We start from the raw sequence: 18,165 nt of genomic DNA on the forward strand, positions 1-18,165 counted from the left end.
GCACAGTCCAGTCGGGCCCCACACCGTTAGCAGATCTGCTTCATACAGTACCCTTTGGAAAATCGAGCTGAAACGCAGTCAAGCATCCTGCTGTGTCTTTTGGTTGAAAGACGGTGTTATAATTTAGAACCATTGTTTTTCAGATCCCAAGGAGTAATGAGTAGGGTTGCAATAAAATACCATTTCTTTTATTCATAGCAGTATAGCTGAAGATCTTCCCAGCTTTGCAAAGTATACCCTAGGGGACTACAGGATGGAGCAGAGCTCTGATCACCCACACTTTATTTTTCACTACCAGTGTTGTCAAATATCAAACAAACATCAAACCAGGGCAGAACAGTCTCTTAAGGCAGCAGTTCCCATGGCTTCCCTGATGGCCCAGTGGTAAAGAATCTGCCTGCCAACGCAGGAGACACAGCTTCGATCCCTGATATGGGAAGATCCCATGTGCTGCAGAGCAGCTAAAACTGTGTTAACTATCGATCCTGTGCTCTAGGCCCAGGAGCAGCAACTCCTGAGCCCAGGCGCTGCAGTGGAGATCGTGCTCCATGACAAGAGAAGCCACGGCAGTGAGAGGTCTGCACACTGCAACCAGAGAGTAGCCCCTGCTTGCCACAACTAGAGAAAAGCCTGCGCAGTGAAGACCCAACACAACCAAAACTGAATAAATAATTAATAATAATGATAAAAAGGTCACAGTTCCCAGCTCCTAGAAAGGGAGATTCCCAACCAACACCCCATCAGTCAGAGATGAATCCAAAAGACCAAGCTTGAGTCCAAAAGCAAGAACGCCAACCAATGCCCCATCTGAGATGGGGTCAAATGACCAAGCCTTAGTCCCAACCAATGCTCTGCTGCAAGCAAAGCCAACGTGGTGGGAAGAACATCTCAGTGTCATCACCCTCAAGCTCCATTACCAGAGACATCACAACCAGCCAGAGCAGGTACTGATACACACATGCTACAGACAACAAACACCATCATACAGATAAGAAATCAGATGAGGTGTCGTCCAAATATTCCACTCCCACTCCCAGATGGAGGTGGCCAAACAGGTAGGCCCAGCTGCCGAAAGGGAACCCAGAGTGGCTCCTTTCTCGTGGAATGAACCCAGATGGAGCAGGTAGAACTCCCAGCCAGTGCAAACTGGAGTGACTCACCCCCAAATGACTCTGAGTATGGACTGTGGCTCAGGATATTTATTGGCTTCAAACAGTCTCATGTCTGGAAGGCCAGTGCCTGTCAGGAAGAATCCCTTCAAGTTCCCTGGAACAAAATGAGTTCCAGTAGCTACTGCAGACTCAAGGAAGGGGCTTCCCTGTCTGGGGTCACCCACCATGGATACGGACTCCTGGTTGACTTGAAAAATTGCTGTTGATCCAAGTTTGTATGTTCAACACATAGTGAGGACAAAAAAGTTGAAACATCAGAGTTTGGAGCAGAGAAAAGTTATTGCAAGAGCAGAGCAGAAGAACAGGTGGCTCGTGCTCAAAAAACTGGAACTCCCAGATGGTTTGGGGGGAGGCATTTTTAAAGGTAAATTAAAGGGTGAGAGCTGCAGAGTATGTCACTTTCTTCTGGGGTAATACAGTGGTGCTCTAGGAATCTTGCATTCAGCCAGAATTTACCATCCTCCACCTGGGTGGGGGCCTTAGCTCCTGCAGAAGAACTCAAAGATATGTTAAGTCCATCTCTCAAGGAGGAATCAGGACCTGGCTTTATTGCTGCTATATTGTTACTTGGCTGCTCCTCTTTTATTTCTGTATTACCTCCCTTCCCTAATCAGTAACTGCATCTGTCCTTTGGAATTCAGAGAAGGTCTAGGAGGTTGAAGCCTTTTTCCTACAGACAAGAAACAGGGGACATGGAAAGGCTTTTGTAGCCAAGAGGGCCCCACAAGGTCCTGCTTGGTTTCATTATTTTTCATTATAACTTGGTGAATACAGTTATTGATAAGATGGCAATTGTTCCAAGATATATGTAGTTTGAATGCTGCTGCTAAGTAGCTTCGGTCGTGTCCGACTCTGTGCAACCCCAGAGACGGCAGCCCACTAGGCTCCTCTGTCCCTGGGACTCTCCAAGCAAGAACACTGGAGTGGGCTGCCATTTCCTTCTCCAATGCATGAAAGTGAAAAGTGAAAGTAAAGTTGCTCAGTTGTACCCAACTCCCAGCGACCCCATGGACTGCAGCCTACCAGGCCTCTCCGTCCATGGGATTTTCCAGGCAAGAGTACTGGAGTGGGTTGCCATTGCCCTTATGATGATGTAAAAAAACATATATTGAATTTTAGCCTTATTACCAACAAAACTGTTAGCTCTAAGCCATATGAGATCTAAACCATTTTCAGATACGATGGTTATCCAGGGGAGGATTCCTACTAAGAGAATTTGACTACAGAAAGAACTCTCAGTATTTCTACAAGAAAAACAGCCACTTTCAGCCTCTGGCTCATTAACAACATGAATCAGACAGTCTGACTTACCAATGTGATATCTTCAATGCCAGAACTGAATGTCACATACTTTCATGAGGGCACTAAAGTCAAAGGGCACAAATAAATGTTCAAAAACTAGAAGAACAGAGACTTTGAAGTTTGAAGAGATGAGTTTCATAACTTAACAAATATGATTTTCTATTTGCACATCTCTGAAAATTCCAACTGAGCAAATTACGGATTGATAGAATCCGGTGGGGTCTTTTTAAAGAACATTTTGACTGTAATTTTCCATCAGAAGAAGATCCATGCCTAAAGTGTTGATGAATGCAGTCCACTTTTTGCTCCCCGTTAGCCAAACCCAACCTGAAAGCAGGAGACTGGGAGGCTCCTGGGGCTCCAGGTGAGCTGCAGTCGAGGGGTCGTGGTCGTGGTCGGAGGCCGAGAGGAGGCCTCCAGCACCGGCGCCACGGGCAGCGTCTGCTGCTGCGTTCGGCTTCCAGGTGGGTCGTGTCACAGCAGGAGCACATGTGACAGGGGTGACGCAGTAGAGAAGAAGACAGGATACTGCAGAAAGAGATGACGCAGTAGACAAGAAGACAGGATACTGCAGAAAGAGATGACAAAGCCTTTATTTGGGGAGAGGCGAGGGAGGAGGATTGTCTTTGGTGTGTGTGAAGACAGGTCCTCTCTCACAAGGCAAGGTCTTAGCATGAGGTCAGCACATCCTGCTGAGTGGGCAGGAGGAGAGAAAGAGGTGGCACTAGCCAGTGCTGGGGAAGAGGGTGGGAGGGGACGGGTTTTGGTGTGACTGAAGGAGTGTTCCTAGCCATGGCCCAGAGATCCAGGCCAGGTGGACTATGAAGGTTCACCAGAGCAGTTTCTAAGTAACTGCTGGGCACCAGAGGCAGCAAGCTGAGGGATGGGACATAGCCAGAGGCAGGGGCACTTAAAATGGAAATTGAGAAGGGAGTGCAGCTATCTTATCGGTATTACAGAGACCAGGGAATAACCTTGACAGTGACTGACTGAAGTGTGTGGAGGGCAAGACCACAGGAGGTGAGGCCTGGGGGATGAGGGTCAGGTGAGATGGGTTAGCTATGTGTGTAGCAAAGTCACCAAGAATGGTACCTGGAGGAGTAAGCGGAGCAAGACAGAATCGAGATGCTCACATCCTCTGCAACTGTGAGAGATTGCTGGGGATTCTGTGACTGACAGTGCCTGTGAAGGGCTTCAGGAGCACCATTGAATAGCATGTCACCCCAGAGGGTTGGGTTTGCTGAAAAAGAAAATCAGCAGTCCTAAGGTAGTACAGGGGGCACCTCGTCCTCCACCAGTCTGGGGACTTATTTTGTTGGGAGCGGACAGCAAATTATGCTTGGAGACTGAGATTGTCTTTGCCCATAGTTTATTTAACACAAAATTATAATAATTGCATAAGCCAGTAACATGCAGGATAATGTTTCCTTGTAATAAACCAATAAAGAAATAACATAATCCAAACAAATGATAAATTAATTACACTGCTGTTCCACAGAAGGGGAGATGACAGGAATAAAGTCCAAATTTAGTTGAAGTTATTTATCGCTTGAGGTGTGGCTTCTCTAAGAGGTTCTCCAGAGTCAGGAGCCAGCCAGGAGCCGACATTCCATGGCCTGTTGCTAGGGAATGATCCTGACACGGCTTGCTTCATTCTTAAATCAACTTTACTTCCAAAACGATCTCTTTTGGCCTTTGTCATAAAGAAGTAGATTAAAACAACTTCACTTACATCATAAAAAGTGCATTTGAAATCATATCAAACCAACACACAGCACTCTGGAGACTGGGAGGAAGTGGAGGAAGGGGAATGATGCTGGCCCCTCTCTGCTGGGGCCGGAGGGATTCAGAAGGACAGGAATCCAGGCCCCACTCCAGGGACCCTGCTTCCATGGGTCTGCACCATGTCGAAGCCCTGGGGACAGCACTTTTAAACATCTCTCCAGGTGACCTGGCAAGCAGCCCGAGGACCACAAAGTTAAAGAAGGTGATGGGTCCATCGGAGCGCAATCAGAGCAAGGGCTGTCCCACTGACTAGACCCTTCGGGCCTTGGGGACAGGGTGGGGCTCACGTTTGCTGACTGCAGTCTCACCCATACAGCCACGTTGTTTTGTTACAGATGACTTCGCTACAGGTTGTTTCTCCTCAACTCTTGGAACTATGTGTACAAGTAGGTTATATCATCTATGAGTTTCATTTCACGTTAGCAAGGGGATTACAGACTGCTTGTGATAAACAGACGGCCAAATGGATGAGAAGCTCTAAGTGCTCAGAGGACACAGGACAAGGGTCTGGGGTCTGTGACAGACTCAGGACCAGCTAGAGGCGCGTGAGAGGCAGGGAGACAAACAGGGCAGGGTGGCCAACCCGGACGGAGCTGCTCTGGAGGTCTGGTGAAGGTGCGAGTCGATTCTGAACAAGGGGTCCCCCGGGTTCAGGTAGGGCAGAAACTTTGGGTCCTTGCGGAGACCCTGCGGGAGAGTGGGCCTCTCCTGCCGGATGCCATGGGCCGCCAGGTGGCAGCATGGGACAGGAGAAGAGGGGCCGGGTCCAGGGCAGGAGGGTCAGGATGGCACGCTGCTCCTGGGAGATCAGGTCAGGGGCCCAGGCGGCCCAGCCCATGTCTCCATTACAGCATTGGACTGTCTCCCCCAGGCCCTGGACTTCCCCAGGCTGGAGGACCACCGAAGGAAGCTAAGTCAGAGAGCCCCTCGGTGCTCCCTGCAGTGATATTGGTCATCACACCAGGCCTCAGAGACAGTCCAGCTCCTCGCCGCTTGGTCACTCTCAGGCCCACCCTCTGTTCCCTGGAGGCTGCTGCCCACTTCAGGCCTCCTGTGGCCCTGGGCCCATCTCCCAGCACTCAATCTGCAAGACCCAGGAAGCCCTCAGGAGTGCCCCACCCCTCTGCACCCACCCCCACCCCAGTGGAGATCTTCAGGCTATCTCAGGGCTCAGAGCTCAGTACTGGTCCACGAAGCACATTGAGTGGAGGGGGTTTTCCTCTCCAAAAGAAAGGCCTGGGCCTGGGCCCAGCCCAAGAGCCTGCCACTCTCAGCCACAAGCCAAGCAAGGCTAGAGGCCCTCAGCGTCCCTTCCTTCCTCGCTGACCAGGCTCCCCTTGCCCACCTACGTATGTCCATGCACCCCAAACGGTTTGCCAACCAGCCCTCACAGAGCACCCTGGGCCCCTTGCTGCTTGGCACCCACTCAGGGCAGGGGGTGAGGACACACCCACAGCTGCCCTTCTTGTGCTCTCACTGGCCAGGCCTTGACAAGCAGGTTGGACCTGCCCCCAGACTGGCCCGTGAGGCATAAAGCCGGCAAGGCAGCTCATGAGTCACCACTGCTCTGCACCATGAAGAGAAGCAGCGCCCTCCTGCTAGCGGCTCTCACTGTGCTCTGCACCTGCGGTGAGTCTGCACTGACAGGGGCTTCCAGCACATTCGGGAGGCTGGGGCCAGAGGAGCAGGTGGGAACCTCGGAAACTAGACATCCAGGCACTGGACCTGCAGTGATTGATGCCCTCCTCCTCAGGCACCCCGACCCACTTCCATCACAGAACGTAGACATGGGCAATGACCCTGGTGCCCTTGCTGACCCCAGTCCCCAGGCAACCCTACCCCAACCGTAGACTGATCCCAACCGGCCCCGACCCCAGCCCAGCTTCAACCCCTGGGTCACCACCAAGCCCAATGTCACCAACTCAGCCCAACTCAGGCTGACCCTGACCCCAATCCAAGCTCCAGGTAAGCCAACCTCACAGGAAGGGGAAATTCCCACCACATCAGAGGCTTGGCTTTCCTTCCTCAGTGATGCCAGGGAGCCCAGGGTGAAAAGAGGCAGCTGAGGTTAGGGTAACGGGAGGGGTCTGAGGGCAGGGGGAATTGGGGGATGTTGTGGAGGAAAATCCGGGGCAGGTGGGGTGGGCGTTGATGGGGAGGGTCTGGAGAACCACTGAGGCTGGAGGTGGGAAGTCTGGGGCTGGGGTTGGGAAGAGTCCTGTCCTGGCATCATCTCACCCCCGCAATACAGGGCTGGCCACAGGGGAGGACACCGAAGAGCTTTTCATGGACTTCCTGCAAACGCTGCTGGTGGGGTCTACGGAGGAGCTCTATGAGGGGCCCCTGAGCAGGTACAACATCAATGCAGATGCCAAGGCAGCAATAGAAGAGCTCAAGTCCTGCATAGACGGCCTACAGCCCATGCACAAGGCGGAGCTGGTCAAGCTGCTGGTATTGTGGCCGGGGGTGGGGGGGACACCCATTCCCTAAAGGCCTGCAACCCTGGCAGGACCCACAGCCCCATTCCTTAGGCCCTTGACTAAATGCCATAGCCCCTCATCGCGCACCCAGTATAGCAACCCCACGCCCCACCATCCCACAGACACCTTCCCCCACCTCCGCCAGCAGAGGGGAACATCCCAGACCTCACCGCCCACATCAGCCTTCAGCCTCCCCTACGTGCACATACATGCATACGCACATGCTCACCTCTGCACACACATGCAAACACATGCACACACCCTGCTTCCCCAGCTGCTGGGAGGGGACTGGCTGCAATGTGCAGAGGCGGGCCTGAGCCTGTTTGCCTGATGGAGCTGTGGCTCTCCAGTTAATGATCACTGGGCATGGAACCGCCAGGCCCCTTGGCCCACACGTGTCTGCCTTCCAGGTGCAAGTGCTGGGCAGTCAGGACGATGCCTAGTGGACCCCAGACGTGGCTCCAAGCAGCCATAGGACCAGCTACACAAGCAGCCATGATGACAACACCCCTACCACTTCCGTACGCATGAATTTATCCTCAAGTCGTCCAATCAATAAAGCCTCCTGTAGCTCAGGCTCTGGATCCTCTCTCTCCCCACCCTCAGGGACACTACAGACTCCCATACACAGGGTCATGTAGTGGCGCACACATGTGTAAGTAACCCCACATAGAGGGCAGACCCACCAACCAAAGTCCAGGCAGACACCCTTGTAAGGAGGTAGACAAAGCCAGCCAGCGTGTAGGCAGACATGTAGATGCAGGGAGGCATTGGACACAAGAAGGTCGGCAGAGGCAGACGCAGGGGCAGGGGCAGGGGCAGGGGCTTAGAGCAAGGAGCGGCAGAGAGCCCCAGAGAGAGGCAGTGGCCAGGGCTGAGGGTACAGGCTGTGTGGGGGCGCTCTACGTCTGAAGGTTATCATTTTGAGACAATAAATGCGCACAACGTACACATGACATGGGTCCAGGGGTTGAGAAGTTACTCAAGGAAACAGACAAAGTCCCAGCTGGAGCCCCAGGAGGATTCTGCTAGTGAGGACGCTCAGGGTCCAATGGTGGGCACAGCCCGCGTGGTCGGGGGCGAGCAGTGTCAGAGGAAGGCCCCTCAGCAGCTCCCCATGCCAACACCTGCCCCCAAACCAGGACAGGCCTGCCCTTTCCTGGATCCCTGGACCCCCAACAGCCTTCTTGTGCCTCAGTTTCCCCAGGTCAGTAGTCTCAACTGGGGGCAGGATTGAGCAGGTTCAGCTCTGCCCCTAACAACCTTACTCCTTGCCTCGCTGTGCTGGTCCCGGCCCTAGCAGCCCCCTGCCTGTCCTCTGCACTCTACCCTGAACCCTGCAAAGAAGAGCAAAGAAAAGTCTTGGTCCTGAGCCAGCCATGGTGTGGGTGGAGGTCCTGCGGGCTGGGGCCATTGTCTCCATCACATAGACAGTGATCTAGAATCCACCATCCCACAGAGCCACATTCTAGAGCTCAGAGGCAGGGACGCCTCCCCAGTTCTTGACGCCCCCAGGGGGAGAGGGGAGGCCTTCCTCTCCATGCTCCTTTTCTGGAACACCCTGGCACCAAGGCTGGTGGACGGGACCACCTCTGAGAAGGCTCAGTCCATAGGTCGCTCTGAGTGCTGCTCCCAGACCAAAGAGGTGAGGGCCCCTCCAGAGCGGCCCCCTCCCCACTCCAGGGCAAGTCTCATGCAAGAAGTTCCCCATCTTTGTCCATGCTCCTTACCCAGTCACACTCAGAGTCCTCTGAGCAGGAGGAACCTGCCCAGACCCCCTCAAAGCCACTGTGGGCAGGTCCACAAGCGCTAAGAGAGCTTCATGGGCTTGTCTGTGAGGCTCTGATGCTCCTCCTCTTGGGGGGGTGCAGCAGAGCCAACCCACTGCTCTAAGCAGAGGCTCCCAGTGACCCTTGGTCTGGGCCCCAAGTCAAGACCGCACTGAGGAGGCACACTGCCTGCAGTTCTGCCCATCAGTGCGGGCAAAGGCAGTGACGAGGGTGGAGGGCCCAGGCCTTCCAGCACTCGGTCACCCTCCCATCCATGGACAGAACCAGTCATGGCGGAAGAGGTATGGGTGGGCACCTGGAGGCCCCATCGTCCCCGGGGGCCCATCATGGCCCTCTACAGCAGCCCTGGACCCAAGTACCTGATTCCACCCACCACGGGTAAGCCCTTGGGACTCTGGGAGGGTGGGGCAGGGGAAACAGACGCCAGGTCTGGGGTGGGCCTGGGGTGAGCCTGGGCTCCTCTCTCACTCCCAGCCTATCAACTCCTCTAGGGTCGATGGGGGGTTGGGGGGAAGCGCACCGTCTGGTTCCAGGCCGCTCAGAATCCCTGCCCCACAGGCTTTGTGAAGCACACACCCACCAAGCTGCGTGCACCAGCCTACAGCTTCCGTGGGGCTCCCATGCTCCTGGCAGAGAACTGCTCTCCAGGGCCCCGCTACAGCGTGAACCCCAAGATACTGAGAACTGGCAAGGATCTTGGCCCCGCCTACTCCATCCTGGGGCGCTACCACACAAAGACCACACTGACCCCTGGCCCTGGTGAGGGCCCCTGGCTCAGCCCCAGCCCTGCCCAAGCCTGCTGGTGGCCTCTGCAAACCTAGGGGCATGAGTGCGTGAGGGGTGCAGGCGTCCTCACCCTCCCAACCCACCTTCTCCTCACAACAGGGCAATGTCGGACCTGGTGGGGAGCTGGGACCCAGTGCAGCCTCTGAAACTCTGGTGCCCAACTCTGATTGAGGGCCTTCCTTGCCTGACTGAGTCACCACACCAGGCCCACATCAGACTCGCTCTCCAGGCCCCTGTCTCTCTAACTCCTGCAACCAGAGTTTTCATCCCGGACACCCCTTGCAAAACCACGGTTGCCTCTCACTGGGGCCCAGAGGCCCCACACCTGCCATGTTGGGGTCCTCCTTGAGTTGGCCAGCGCCAGGCTGTTTTGACCACCTGTTTTGATCTGTAGGATCATCCTTAACCTCCAGCACCCACATTTTTCCCCCCACCTCATCCCAGGCGACTACTTTCCAGAGAAATCTACCAAGCATGTGTTCGACTCGGCCCCCAGCCACTCTATTTCTGCCCGAACCAAGACCTTCCGAGTGGACAGCACCCCAGGTCCGCAGCAGCCTCGGTGGCCCATGGCTGACTGGGTTGGGGACCCTGGGTAGGTTGGGTGAGGGGGCCACCCTGATGGCTGGTCTCCTGGAGGTGGAAAGCCCAGGGAAGAAGCCAGTGGAGAATCGGGCACAGGGTTCTGTCCAGCCTGAGACTCGACGCTGGTGCATCTGCAGGCCCCGCAGCCTACATGCTACCCATGGTGATGGGTCCCCACACCGTCGGCAAGGTCTCCCAGCCCTCCTTCTCCATCAAGGGCCGCAGCAAGCTGGGCAGCTTCAGCGACGACCTGCACAAGGCAAGGGTCACCTGGCTGGGGCACAGCACGGCTTACCCCCTAGAGAGATGGCCCATCTGGTCCCTTCCCCTAGACCCCAGGGCCTACCAGCCTGGCCCCCATCCTCATGAAACTCTGAAGCTCTTCCTCCCCTGGGAGCCTGCCACCTATCTGGCCCCACCCTCACTGGGCTACATTCCAGAGGTGAGGAGGGGCAGACGGGGGACAGGGTGAAAGAGGTTAAGACTCGGCCAGGAGGCTGACAGTGCTGAGGAGTGATGAAAGCAACGTGGGCGCTGCCTGAAAGGCGAGGAGAGTCTGAGACAGCACAGTGCGCAGGGAGAAGCTGAGCTGGAGGAGGAAAACGAGCTGTGACGTGTTTGGGGGAGAGTCTGAGACAGCGCAGCGCGCAGGGAGAAGCTGAGCTGGAGGAGGAAAACGAGCTGTGACGTGTTTGGGGGAGGAGGGCTCTGGCTCCAGAAATAACCAGTGCCAAGGCCCTGAGGTGCTTGTGTGCCTGGAAGCCTGGCGAGGCTGGCATCACAGCACTGCCAATCTCACCAGCCCAGCCCATGGCCCTTGCATCCCCAATTGGGAAGGGGCCTCTTTCACACACACTCATGGAAAGGAAAGTCTGGGGCTGGCACAGACTGGGGTGTCATTGCCATGGTGAGGCTGAAGAGGGTGACGTCCACACAGAGCAGGGCCCACAGCACTGGAGCGTTGTCCCACGGTATGGCCATTGTTTGGAGACAGAAGAGGCCCCGGACACAGACATACAGTGACCTGGGGCCTGAAACCCAGTGTCTGGTGCCAGCCCCTGCCCTTGGAGGCCCCACACTCCGGCAGGCCAAGCCTGTCTGAGCTTCTTTCACCTTGCAGACCCCAGGTCCCGCGGCCTACCGCCAGACTGATGTCCAGGTGACTAAGTTCAAGGCTCCACAGTATACCATGGCTGCCCGGGTGGAGCCTCCAGGGGACAAGACGCTAAAGCCAGGACCAGGAGCCCACAGCCCTGAGAAGGTGTGGCAAGAGCATGGCCCAGACGGGTGGGGTGGGAGCAGGTGGGGGTGACGTGGCCCAGAGGGGTGGTGCGGGGAAGGGCCTGCAAGCCTGCAAGGGTCATGGTGGCCGGGTACCCTCAGGACACGCGCGTTCCAGCAGCAGCCTTCTCCCCCGCTGGCGGGCTTTGTGTTCCCAGACCCCCAGACACAGGTTGGTGAGTGCTGCCGAGCGCTCACCACGCCCAGGCTCTGCAGTCAAGCCTGGCAGAGTGGACTTCCTGCTGGCCACCTTGGCCCAGGGTTCCAGGGGTACAGCAAAACCACCGTCGACAGCCCCAGTCCGTGAGGGCAGAGCCTGCAGGGTGGGGCGGCGGTGCCGGCTCCTTACAGCCACTCCTCTCCCAGGTGACGATGACCAGGCCCTGCGCCCCTGTCGTCTCCTTTGGCATCAAACACTCTGACTACATGACGCCCCTGGTCGTGGATGTGGACTAGCCCCGCGACCCCCCCCCCCCCCGCAACCGCCAGAAGCCTCTGCACGTCGCCCCACCAACGATTCCCCGAGCTGAGGGCTGTGGGCGCCTCCTCCTCCAGCTGGGCTGCAGCTGGCCTGGCCCTGGAGGGCAGAGCATGCTTCTTTGGACAATTGCAATCAGTTATTTTTTCTATGTGTTCCCATTTGCTAACCTTGTTTCTTGCTGTGCCCAGATATATAATAAAATCACGGATTCTGCTAGCAATGGTCTCTCTTGGGGTAGGATCCAGCTTTTCCAGAGAGGCTCCCATAGGCAATCACACCATCCCATGTCAGGTTCCAGGGCCTGGGGTCTGAGCTGAGAGGAGGGCTCATTCTGCCTCCATCCCTGCCCTCCACGTTCTGTTGTATCCTCCAGACGGTCCCTCCAGATGGTTTCTCCCTGTGAGACTGACTCTTCGCTCCTGAGATATGGAGTCTGTGCCCCTCCCCTGGATTCTAGAATAGAGCCTGTGACCATCCTGAATAATCATGCTGTTGTTACTTGACTTCTGAAGCCAGGCCACTCAACATACAAAGGGTTTCTGCCTGGACACCCCCCTTCTCTTTGCTCATCCTCCCATCAGCCACCATGTTGTGAGTGAGATCAGCACACAGCAAGGCAGTGAAGCCAGGTGGGCCCTTAGCTCCCATTCTGCAACCACCTGCAGATTTGTGTTGAGCTTTCAGGGGTGGTAGTGCCAGCCTGTGTCTCCAAAAGGCTGTAACTAACATCCTAAAGCAGAGAGAACCGTCTGTCTCAAACACAAGTAGTCCCCATGAGACATAATCCCCACTGCCACTACACCTGCAGGTGGTCTGTTACACAGCACACAGGAAGCACAGGAGGGTGTGGACAGGGAAGGGGTGTCTGAGCGGGGATGAAGAGGGGTGTTTCAGGGGGGTACCCTGGAGTCCAAGGCCGCCGGCCTTGAGGAACGAATCTAATCTGAGCCGATAGCCCTGCTGCACCTGTGCCTGCAGCTGTACAAAGCACATGACAACTGCTGACCTCACCGAGCTGTGACCATGCCGGGCTACTTGTTCTAAGTACTCGCATATATTCCCTTAATCCTGAAGCAGTAATGCTATCATCTTTCCATCTGAGTCACAGAAACCTGGGCAAAGAAAGGTCCAGGAGCAGGAATTCTCAAGCCCACATCTGCCTGCCCAGGGGGACAAGTGAGGAGCAGAGCAGGGCCCAGAAAAAGAGCAGCAGAGTAAAGACCACCAGCGCCTGTGGCCAGTTTGTAGACCAGGGTCAGTTCCAGACAAAACTTTCTGAAGCCTCCACAGAAATGAAAACACCAAAGGCCATGTTTACTTTGATACTGTTTATTTCAAGTTTTTATTGCTAAATGCCTTGTCTTTGACTTAAGGGACAGAGCCTGGCTGTTTGTCCACACCTGACACCGAAGGCCCTCAAGTCCTTCTCTGTTTTATGGTCTCAGGAATCAATGTCAGCACCCCCCACTTATCCACAGTATTAGGTGCTCAGTGTACAGGGCTGAGGAGGAGGGTGAAGGCCCCACAGGAAACCCTGCTGACACAGCACAGCAGAGCTCCATGCCCGCTTCAGGAATGCATCTAACACAATGAGAAACAAATACCCAGACCCCAAATAGCTGGAAAGGCTACAAAGAGTCATCGAGATGGAGAAGCAGGGAGGCACAGACGGCAACCTGAGGGGAAACACACAGCAGAGACGGCGAAGTCCTCCTCATAGAAGGGACTTCACTGACAGTTCAGTTGGTACAGAACCCGCCTGCAGGAGACCTGGGTTCGTTCCCTGGGATGGGGAGATTCCCTGGAGAAGGGAAAGGCTACCCACTCCAGTATTCTTGTTTGGATAATTCCGTGAACTACAGTCCATGGGGTGACCAACAGTCAGACACGACTGAGCAACTTCCACTTTCCTCAGAAAAGACCACGCTGAAACACGAACTCCAAATTCCTGGTCTGCTTTGGAGCAGGGCAGGGGGGAGGGCTGCCCTGGCTGAGCCACTTTCTCAGGAAACAAGGCTAACAGGCCCAGAAAAGGCAGGGGCCACGGAGTTCAGGTCTGCGGGTATCTGCTGTGCCTGCAGTGATCAGACGGAGACACCATATGGGTAGCAGCTTTGCGTCTGGTGACCAGTGGACAAGTCCCTATGACTAGGTTCACTGTGAGATGTGCAGAGGGCGAAGTCAAAGCCGTGGCACACAGAAGAATGGGGAACAAGGCATGACCACAGGGGCCTGTGGAGGAACGTCAAGGAGGACAGAGAAACACCCAAGCCCCAGGGACACAGAGGCAAGTGAGCCAACCTTACTGTGTGAGAAGCACACACTGGAGGGATGGTGACAGGAGGCCAAGGGCCCAGCCAAGTGCAGTAGAGAGAAAAGGGCTCCATGGCAAGTGTCTGAGGAGAGGCCAGGCCTGCTGGGCAGGGAGCAAGGGAGAGGAGGAGGAGCAGCAGGAGTGGCAGGGCCAGAAGGCGAGGTCCGCCTGGCCAGAGGAGAGAGCGAGGTGCCGAGAGGAGCCGAAACGCCCCGCGCGGCATGAGCGTGCGGCAGCTGCACAGCGCGCCCAGACGTCAGGGAGTAAGGAGCGTAACTAAGGGGAGTGGGAACAGGAACCGGCAAAGACAGAGCCAGTGACTTGTTTCTTACAAGCGTTTTTATGGGAAGACAAGGATACTGGGGACTCACAGTCAGGTACAAAGAAGCCACTGGTTTGGCTGGGCCTGTTAGTTCAGTTCATAGGAGCAGGGGAATGACCAAGTGGACACTGAGGGCCCAGGGAGGGGTGGGCAGACATTGCAGGGTTAGGGTTAGCTTAGTGGAAACCGCCCACAAACCCTCAAAAAGTGACCTATAGGTCCTAAGAAAAGGCATTATCCAGAAACCTCCTGCCTACACCAATAAAAGCCCCGCCTCACACCTTGCCTGACGCTTAAATGTCAGATGGACCTGTCTCTAGACATCTAGTCTCCTGGCAACAGATCTCTGATGCTGGGTAGATCCTGAATCCCATGAAAACATTAGTTTCTGCTCCTGGATACATAGCTGGGAAACTGCCAGGATCTGGACCCCAAGTCTTCAGCCAAGGCTGCAGTTCCTTCCTCCATCCACATCCCCCTGCCCATCCCTGAGAGTCTGGTTTCAGTCGTGGGATTGGAGGGCAGGAAGAAGCCACTCAGCAGCACCTCTGAATCTCTCTGGGTCGTGGATGACCAGCAGCCCCGGCCAGAGAAACTGCAATATCCGGGCTGAGGACACTCAGCTGGAGGTGACAAGAATGATTTGCGCTTCACAGCCACACCCGCTTCCGTGTCAGCTCCAGGCAACTCAAGCACCAGACACAGCCTCATCAGGACCAAGGCAGCGCAGGGGAGCCCTGAGACGTTCAGGACCTTGAGGGCCGAGGGAAGGACTGCTGCTCACAGGTGGCCGTGTCCAGGATTCCCAGATGCTCTGCTTGGACCCAACACTGCTGGGGCTTCTAGAGCCCAAGGTGGCAAGGGAGCCGGGCCTTGGCTACCCCATAGGGATAGGGCCCTTGCACACACAGAACCAGTTAACATGAGCTCACTGGGTTAGAGGCTCCCAACCACGCAGGAAGAAGATTCCTAAGCCACGATCATCATTTCAAAGGAGTATTTTGTAAACAAGTTCTCTGGAGCCCAAAACACCAGACAGAGGAAGATCCTGGTTGCCCCAGGCACCCACAGAAGCCAGCTCCCACGGGCTCACGTCCTTGCCCTCGACAGGAGGTAGGAGAGGATGAAGAAGGCCACAATCAGGCCCACAGCCATACCACAAAGCAGCTTCCGGTTGTCTCGCCCAGATCGTGCCATTGTGGAAAACCGCTTCACACTCCCTGTGAGTAGGCCCGTCATACTTGTGAAATCTGAGTCCTGGGGGAGAAATTCCAACGCTGTCACATAGGGCAGCGACTCCGCAACAAACATACACAGATGGGGGCTGCAAAGCAGGTGGTGGGGCGCTGAGCTGACCGCGACACTTGCAAACCGCAGGCCCTTACCATGCCATCCAGGTACCGGTTCTGGTCCTCCGCATCCCTATCAATGTCCAGAGCCAGCTGGTCAGGACACAGAGGGGACAGGGTCAGCCCAGGACAAACACAGTGACCAGCACCTGACCCCCAACAAGACCAGCAGAGATCAGGAGATCCAAATGCCACCTGGGCCGCACACAGATAAGTGTGCCACGATGGGACAAGGAGAACGGAACTACCTGAAACCCATCCAGGTCTTTACCGCCCTCCGATCCCCCCTCCATGGTGCCAGGTGGAGGCAAAAGGAGAGGACCACCACTGACCGATTTGAGCCTGGTGACCTTGGAGGCCAAGCTGTCAGCCATCCGCTTGTTTTCTCGGTCTAGAATCTCCTCCACAGCACCAGGACTCTGAGCTGCGAGGAGAGAGAGAAGCTGAAAGCATGAATCCACCCGTGAACATCCCCGTGACCCCGTATCTCAGCCCTTTGTGGCCTCCGGACTCCAATCCCACCTGGCCCAGTCAGGTGTCTAAGGGAACTGGGCCTTTGTGGGTCTGTTGAGCAGGTCCTACCCTCGCCCAGGATCCAACACTTCACACGTGAGATAGACTGTACAAACAACAGTGTGAGTGAGCACAGGTCCTGTGCATGTATCCAGGCTGGGATGGTGGGCGCGCACCTCCAAAGGGCTCTGTTCAACCAGTACTCTCAGACATTCTGTGACAGAGCTTGTACCATCCCTCCGCAGATGTCACTAGCAAGGTACACAGAACCTGTTCTCAAAATAAACCCCAATGAGCTCTGGTAAAGACTTTGGAAAGACTGACTAACAGGGCTTGAGACTGATCCCACACAGGGTCTTGTGTGTCACCCAGAGCCTGGTACCTGCTGAGACCTGGCCCGTGACAGGCGCTGGGCCTGGTGATTCAGAATTACCATTCTATAAGGCTGGTGAGAACTGTTTACCACAAAGTTCGGAATGCATATCTGCCTCGGGCCAGATGCTTCAAGGAGACTCATCAAAAACGGGCACAGTCTAGGAACCATGGATATTTGCAAACCCCAAAATAAGAGATGTAAAGGTCCTACCAATCGATTGTACCATTAATTCCTTAAAAGTCACAACAGCCCAGGGAAACAAGAATCAGCATCCCACTTCGCAGGTGAAAAGAGAGACTCCCAGAGGGCAAGTGGGCACTAGGCATGCTTGGGCCCTCCTATCACGCGCAGCTCTCACTCCGAGGGGGCCTAGCCTCCGGGACCCGTCGACCAGGAGACCCGGCCGAGGTCCTGTGCAGAGTCATCTCCCAGGGACGGAACGGGTGGGGACTGCGAGCATCCGGACCCCGCAGGTTCACGCAGCAGTTGGGCAGGAGCGCCCACAGGGACCCAGCGACTCATCCACAGCGCGGCGGGCTGCACCCTGGCCGCCCTTCCCCAACTACGCCCGCCCGCAGGGTCTTCCCAACCACGCCACCTAGTGGCGCGGAGAAAGGCGAAGGAAGTTCCTAAGGGCAGCGGAGTCGGCCCGGCGAGCCCTGTAGCCACCCGCCTCCGCCGTTCCGCGCTCACCCCGAGCCCAGTCCGCCATCGCGTCCAGCTTCGACCCCGGGGTCTGTCACCGCTCGATTACAGCCTCCTCGGACGTGGCGCAGTCGCCGGAAGGGGCTTCCGGCCCCACCCCTTCCGCCTCAGGCCCCCCACTTCCGGCCGAGATCTGGCCGACGGAGTGGGCGGTGGGAACCAGAGGGATCTGACGTTTCTTCCGTCGTTTGACTTGGGGATGGGGCTGGCGTTTTCTCTCGGGACTTCTGGATGATTTGTGTTTTTAGAGGCAACTATGGTGCCGACAGACACTCCAGCAGCCACTCCCGCCTAAGGCGGTATCCGGGTCCTAACCGGGAAGAGCACACGGGCCTTTCCCGGGCCAAAGAGGCTCCTCGCGGCGACCCAGCGGGGGTTGAGGCCTGGAGCGAACTCGGTGGGAAGCCCGGTTCCAGTTACTGCCGGCAGGACAAACTGGAGATCAGTGCCTAGAAAGTGCCTGGAACGAGCGAGCGGTGCAGAAGTCGCAGGAGTGAAGCCCTCCGAAGAAAACAAGAAACCAAGAAGAGGGGTGGGAGCGTGAGGGAAGTGGGTAAGGTAGGAGCCTTTTTGGCCTTGCACGCGGTGCTGACAAGGGGCCTGACAAAGCAGATGCTTAACAAAGCCTTCTTGCCCGGTGGATGGATTATAAGTTACCCACCCATCGTAATGGAGCAATTGCTGTGTCATTTACTCGACAATCCATTGAAATGGGAACTTTTATCATCTCCGCTTTTCAAAAAAGGGAACGGTCCAAGCAGACCAGCAGGTGTGCCTGCTTACACAGCAATGAAGTCACCGCACACAATCAGACTCTGTCTTTATCCTGACCTCCCCGCCCCCCCCCCCCCCGCCTCCCCAGTCTCTCTTTTCTCTCAGCCCCAACAATGATGTTTCTCTCTCCCACCACGGCCATTCCCACCC

At 55.9% G+C, this 18,165-nt stretch overlaps 3 protein-coding genes across 8 annotated transcripts; 2 read left to right on the forward strand and 1 right to left on the reverse strand.

Moving 5' to 3' along the window:
* Positions 1–3,817: 3,817 nt before the first annotated feature.
* Positions 3,818–18,067, reverse strand: BET1L (Bet1 golgi vesicular membrane trafficking protein like). Of its 5 annotated transcripts, none has more exons than XM_055580401.1 (5): positions 17,230–18,040; positions 15,980–16,071; positions 15,684–15,740; positions 15,456–15,555; positions 3,818–4,167 (listed from the first exon to the last, which is right to left on the reverse strand). In XM_055580401.1, exons 1-5 carry the CDS (start codon positions 17,246–17,248, stop codon positions 4,142–4,144), a joined length of 294 nt encoding a protein of 97 aa, XP_055436376.1. In that variant the 5' UTR covers positions 17,249–18,040; the 3' UTR covers positions 3,818–4,141. The 5 variants fall into 5 exon arrangements, with proteins under 5 accessions (XP_055436376.1, XP_055436375.1, XP_055436378.1 ...); XM_055580400.1 differs by lacking the exon at positions 3,818–4,167 and adding an exon at positions 12,980–13,737 and having other exon boundaries at positions 17,230–18,042; XM_055580403.1 differs by lacking the exons at positions 3,818–4,167; positions 15,684–15,740 and adding an exon at positions 12,980–13,737 and having other exon boundaries at positions 17,230–18,067.
* Positions 5,834–7,182, forward strand: SCGB1C1 (secretoglobin family 1C member 1). Its single transcript, XM_055580404.1, has 3 exons — positions 5,834–5,888; positions 6,511–6,710; positions 7,150–7,182. The coding sequence occupies exons 1-3, from the start codon at positions 5,834–5,836 to the stop codon at positions 7,180–7,182; spliced, it is 288 nt and encodes a 95-aa protein (XP_055436379.1).
* Positions 8,799–11,637, forward strand: CIMAP1A (ciliary microtubule associated protein 1A). Of its 2 annotated transcripts, XM_055580397.1 has the most exons (6): positions 8,799–8,907; positions 9,088–9,288; positions 9,760–9,861; positions 10,038–10,159; positions 11,021–11,161; positions 11,548–11,637. In XM_055580397.1, exons 1-6 carry the CDS (start codon positions 8,799–8,801, stop codon positions 11,635–11,637), a joined length of 765 nt encoding a protein of 254 aa, XP_055436372.1. The 2 variants fall into 2 exon arrangements, with proteins under 2 accessions (XP_055436372.1, XP_055436373.1); XM_055580398.1 differs by lacking the exon at positions 11,021–11,161.
* Positions 18,068–18,165: the final 98 nt, after the last annotated feature.

Source organism: Bubalus kerabau, chromosome 5, assembly GCF_029407905.1.
Source record: "Bubalus kerabau isolate K-KA32 ecotype Philippines breed swamp buffalo chromosome 5, PCC_UOA_SB_1v2, whole genome shotgun sequence".
Lineage (NCBI taxonomy): Eukaryota > Metazoa > Chordata > Mammalia > Artiodactyla > Bovidae > Bubalus > Bubalus kerabau.

What these genes read in the sequence shown, in the direction of transcription:
- SCGB1C1 (XM_055580404.1), top strand. Translation starts at nt 5,834, where the DNA reads ATGAAGAGAAGCAGCGCCCTCCTGCTAGCGGCTCTCACTGTGCTCTGC. An exon ending in CACTGTGCTCTGCACCTGCG is followed by an intron (nt 5,889 to 6,510) that starts GTGAGTCTGCAC and finishes CCCGCAATACAG; the next exon opens with GGCTGGCCACAGGGGAGGAC. An exon ending in CGGAGCTGGTCAAGCTGCTG is followed by an intron (nt 6,711 to 7,149) that starts GTATTGTGGCCG and finishes TCTGCCTTCCAG; the next exon opens with GTGCAAGTGCTGGGCAGTCA.
- CIMAP1A (XM_055580397.1), top strand. Translation starts at nt 8,799, where the DNA reads ATGGCGGAAGAGGTATGGGTGGGCACCTGGAGGCCCCATCGTCCCCGG. An exon ending in CACACTGACCCCTGGCCCTG is followed by an intron (nt 9,289 to 9,759) that starts GTGAGGGCCCCT and finishes ACCTCATCCCAG; the next exon opens with GCGACTACTTTCCAGAGAAA. An exon ending in CCGAGTGGACAGCACCCCAG is followed by an intron (nt 9,862 to 10,037) that starts GTCCGCAGCAGC and finishes GTGCATCTGCAG; the next exon opens with GCCCCGCAGCCTACATGCTA.
- BET1L (XM_055580399.1), bottom strand. An exon ending in AGGTCACCAGGCTCAAATCG is followed by an intron (nt 15,741 to 15,979) that starts GTCAGTGGTGGT and finishes TGTCCTGACCAG; the next exon opens with CTGGCTCTGGACATTGATAG. An exon ending in ACCGGTACCTGGATGGCATG is followed by an intron (nt 15,556 to 15,683) that starts GTAAGGGCCTGC and finishes TTTCTCCCCCAG; the next exon opens with GACTCAGATTTCACAAGTAT.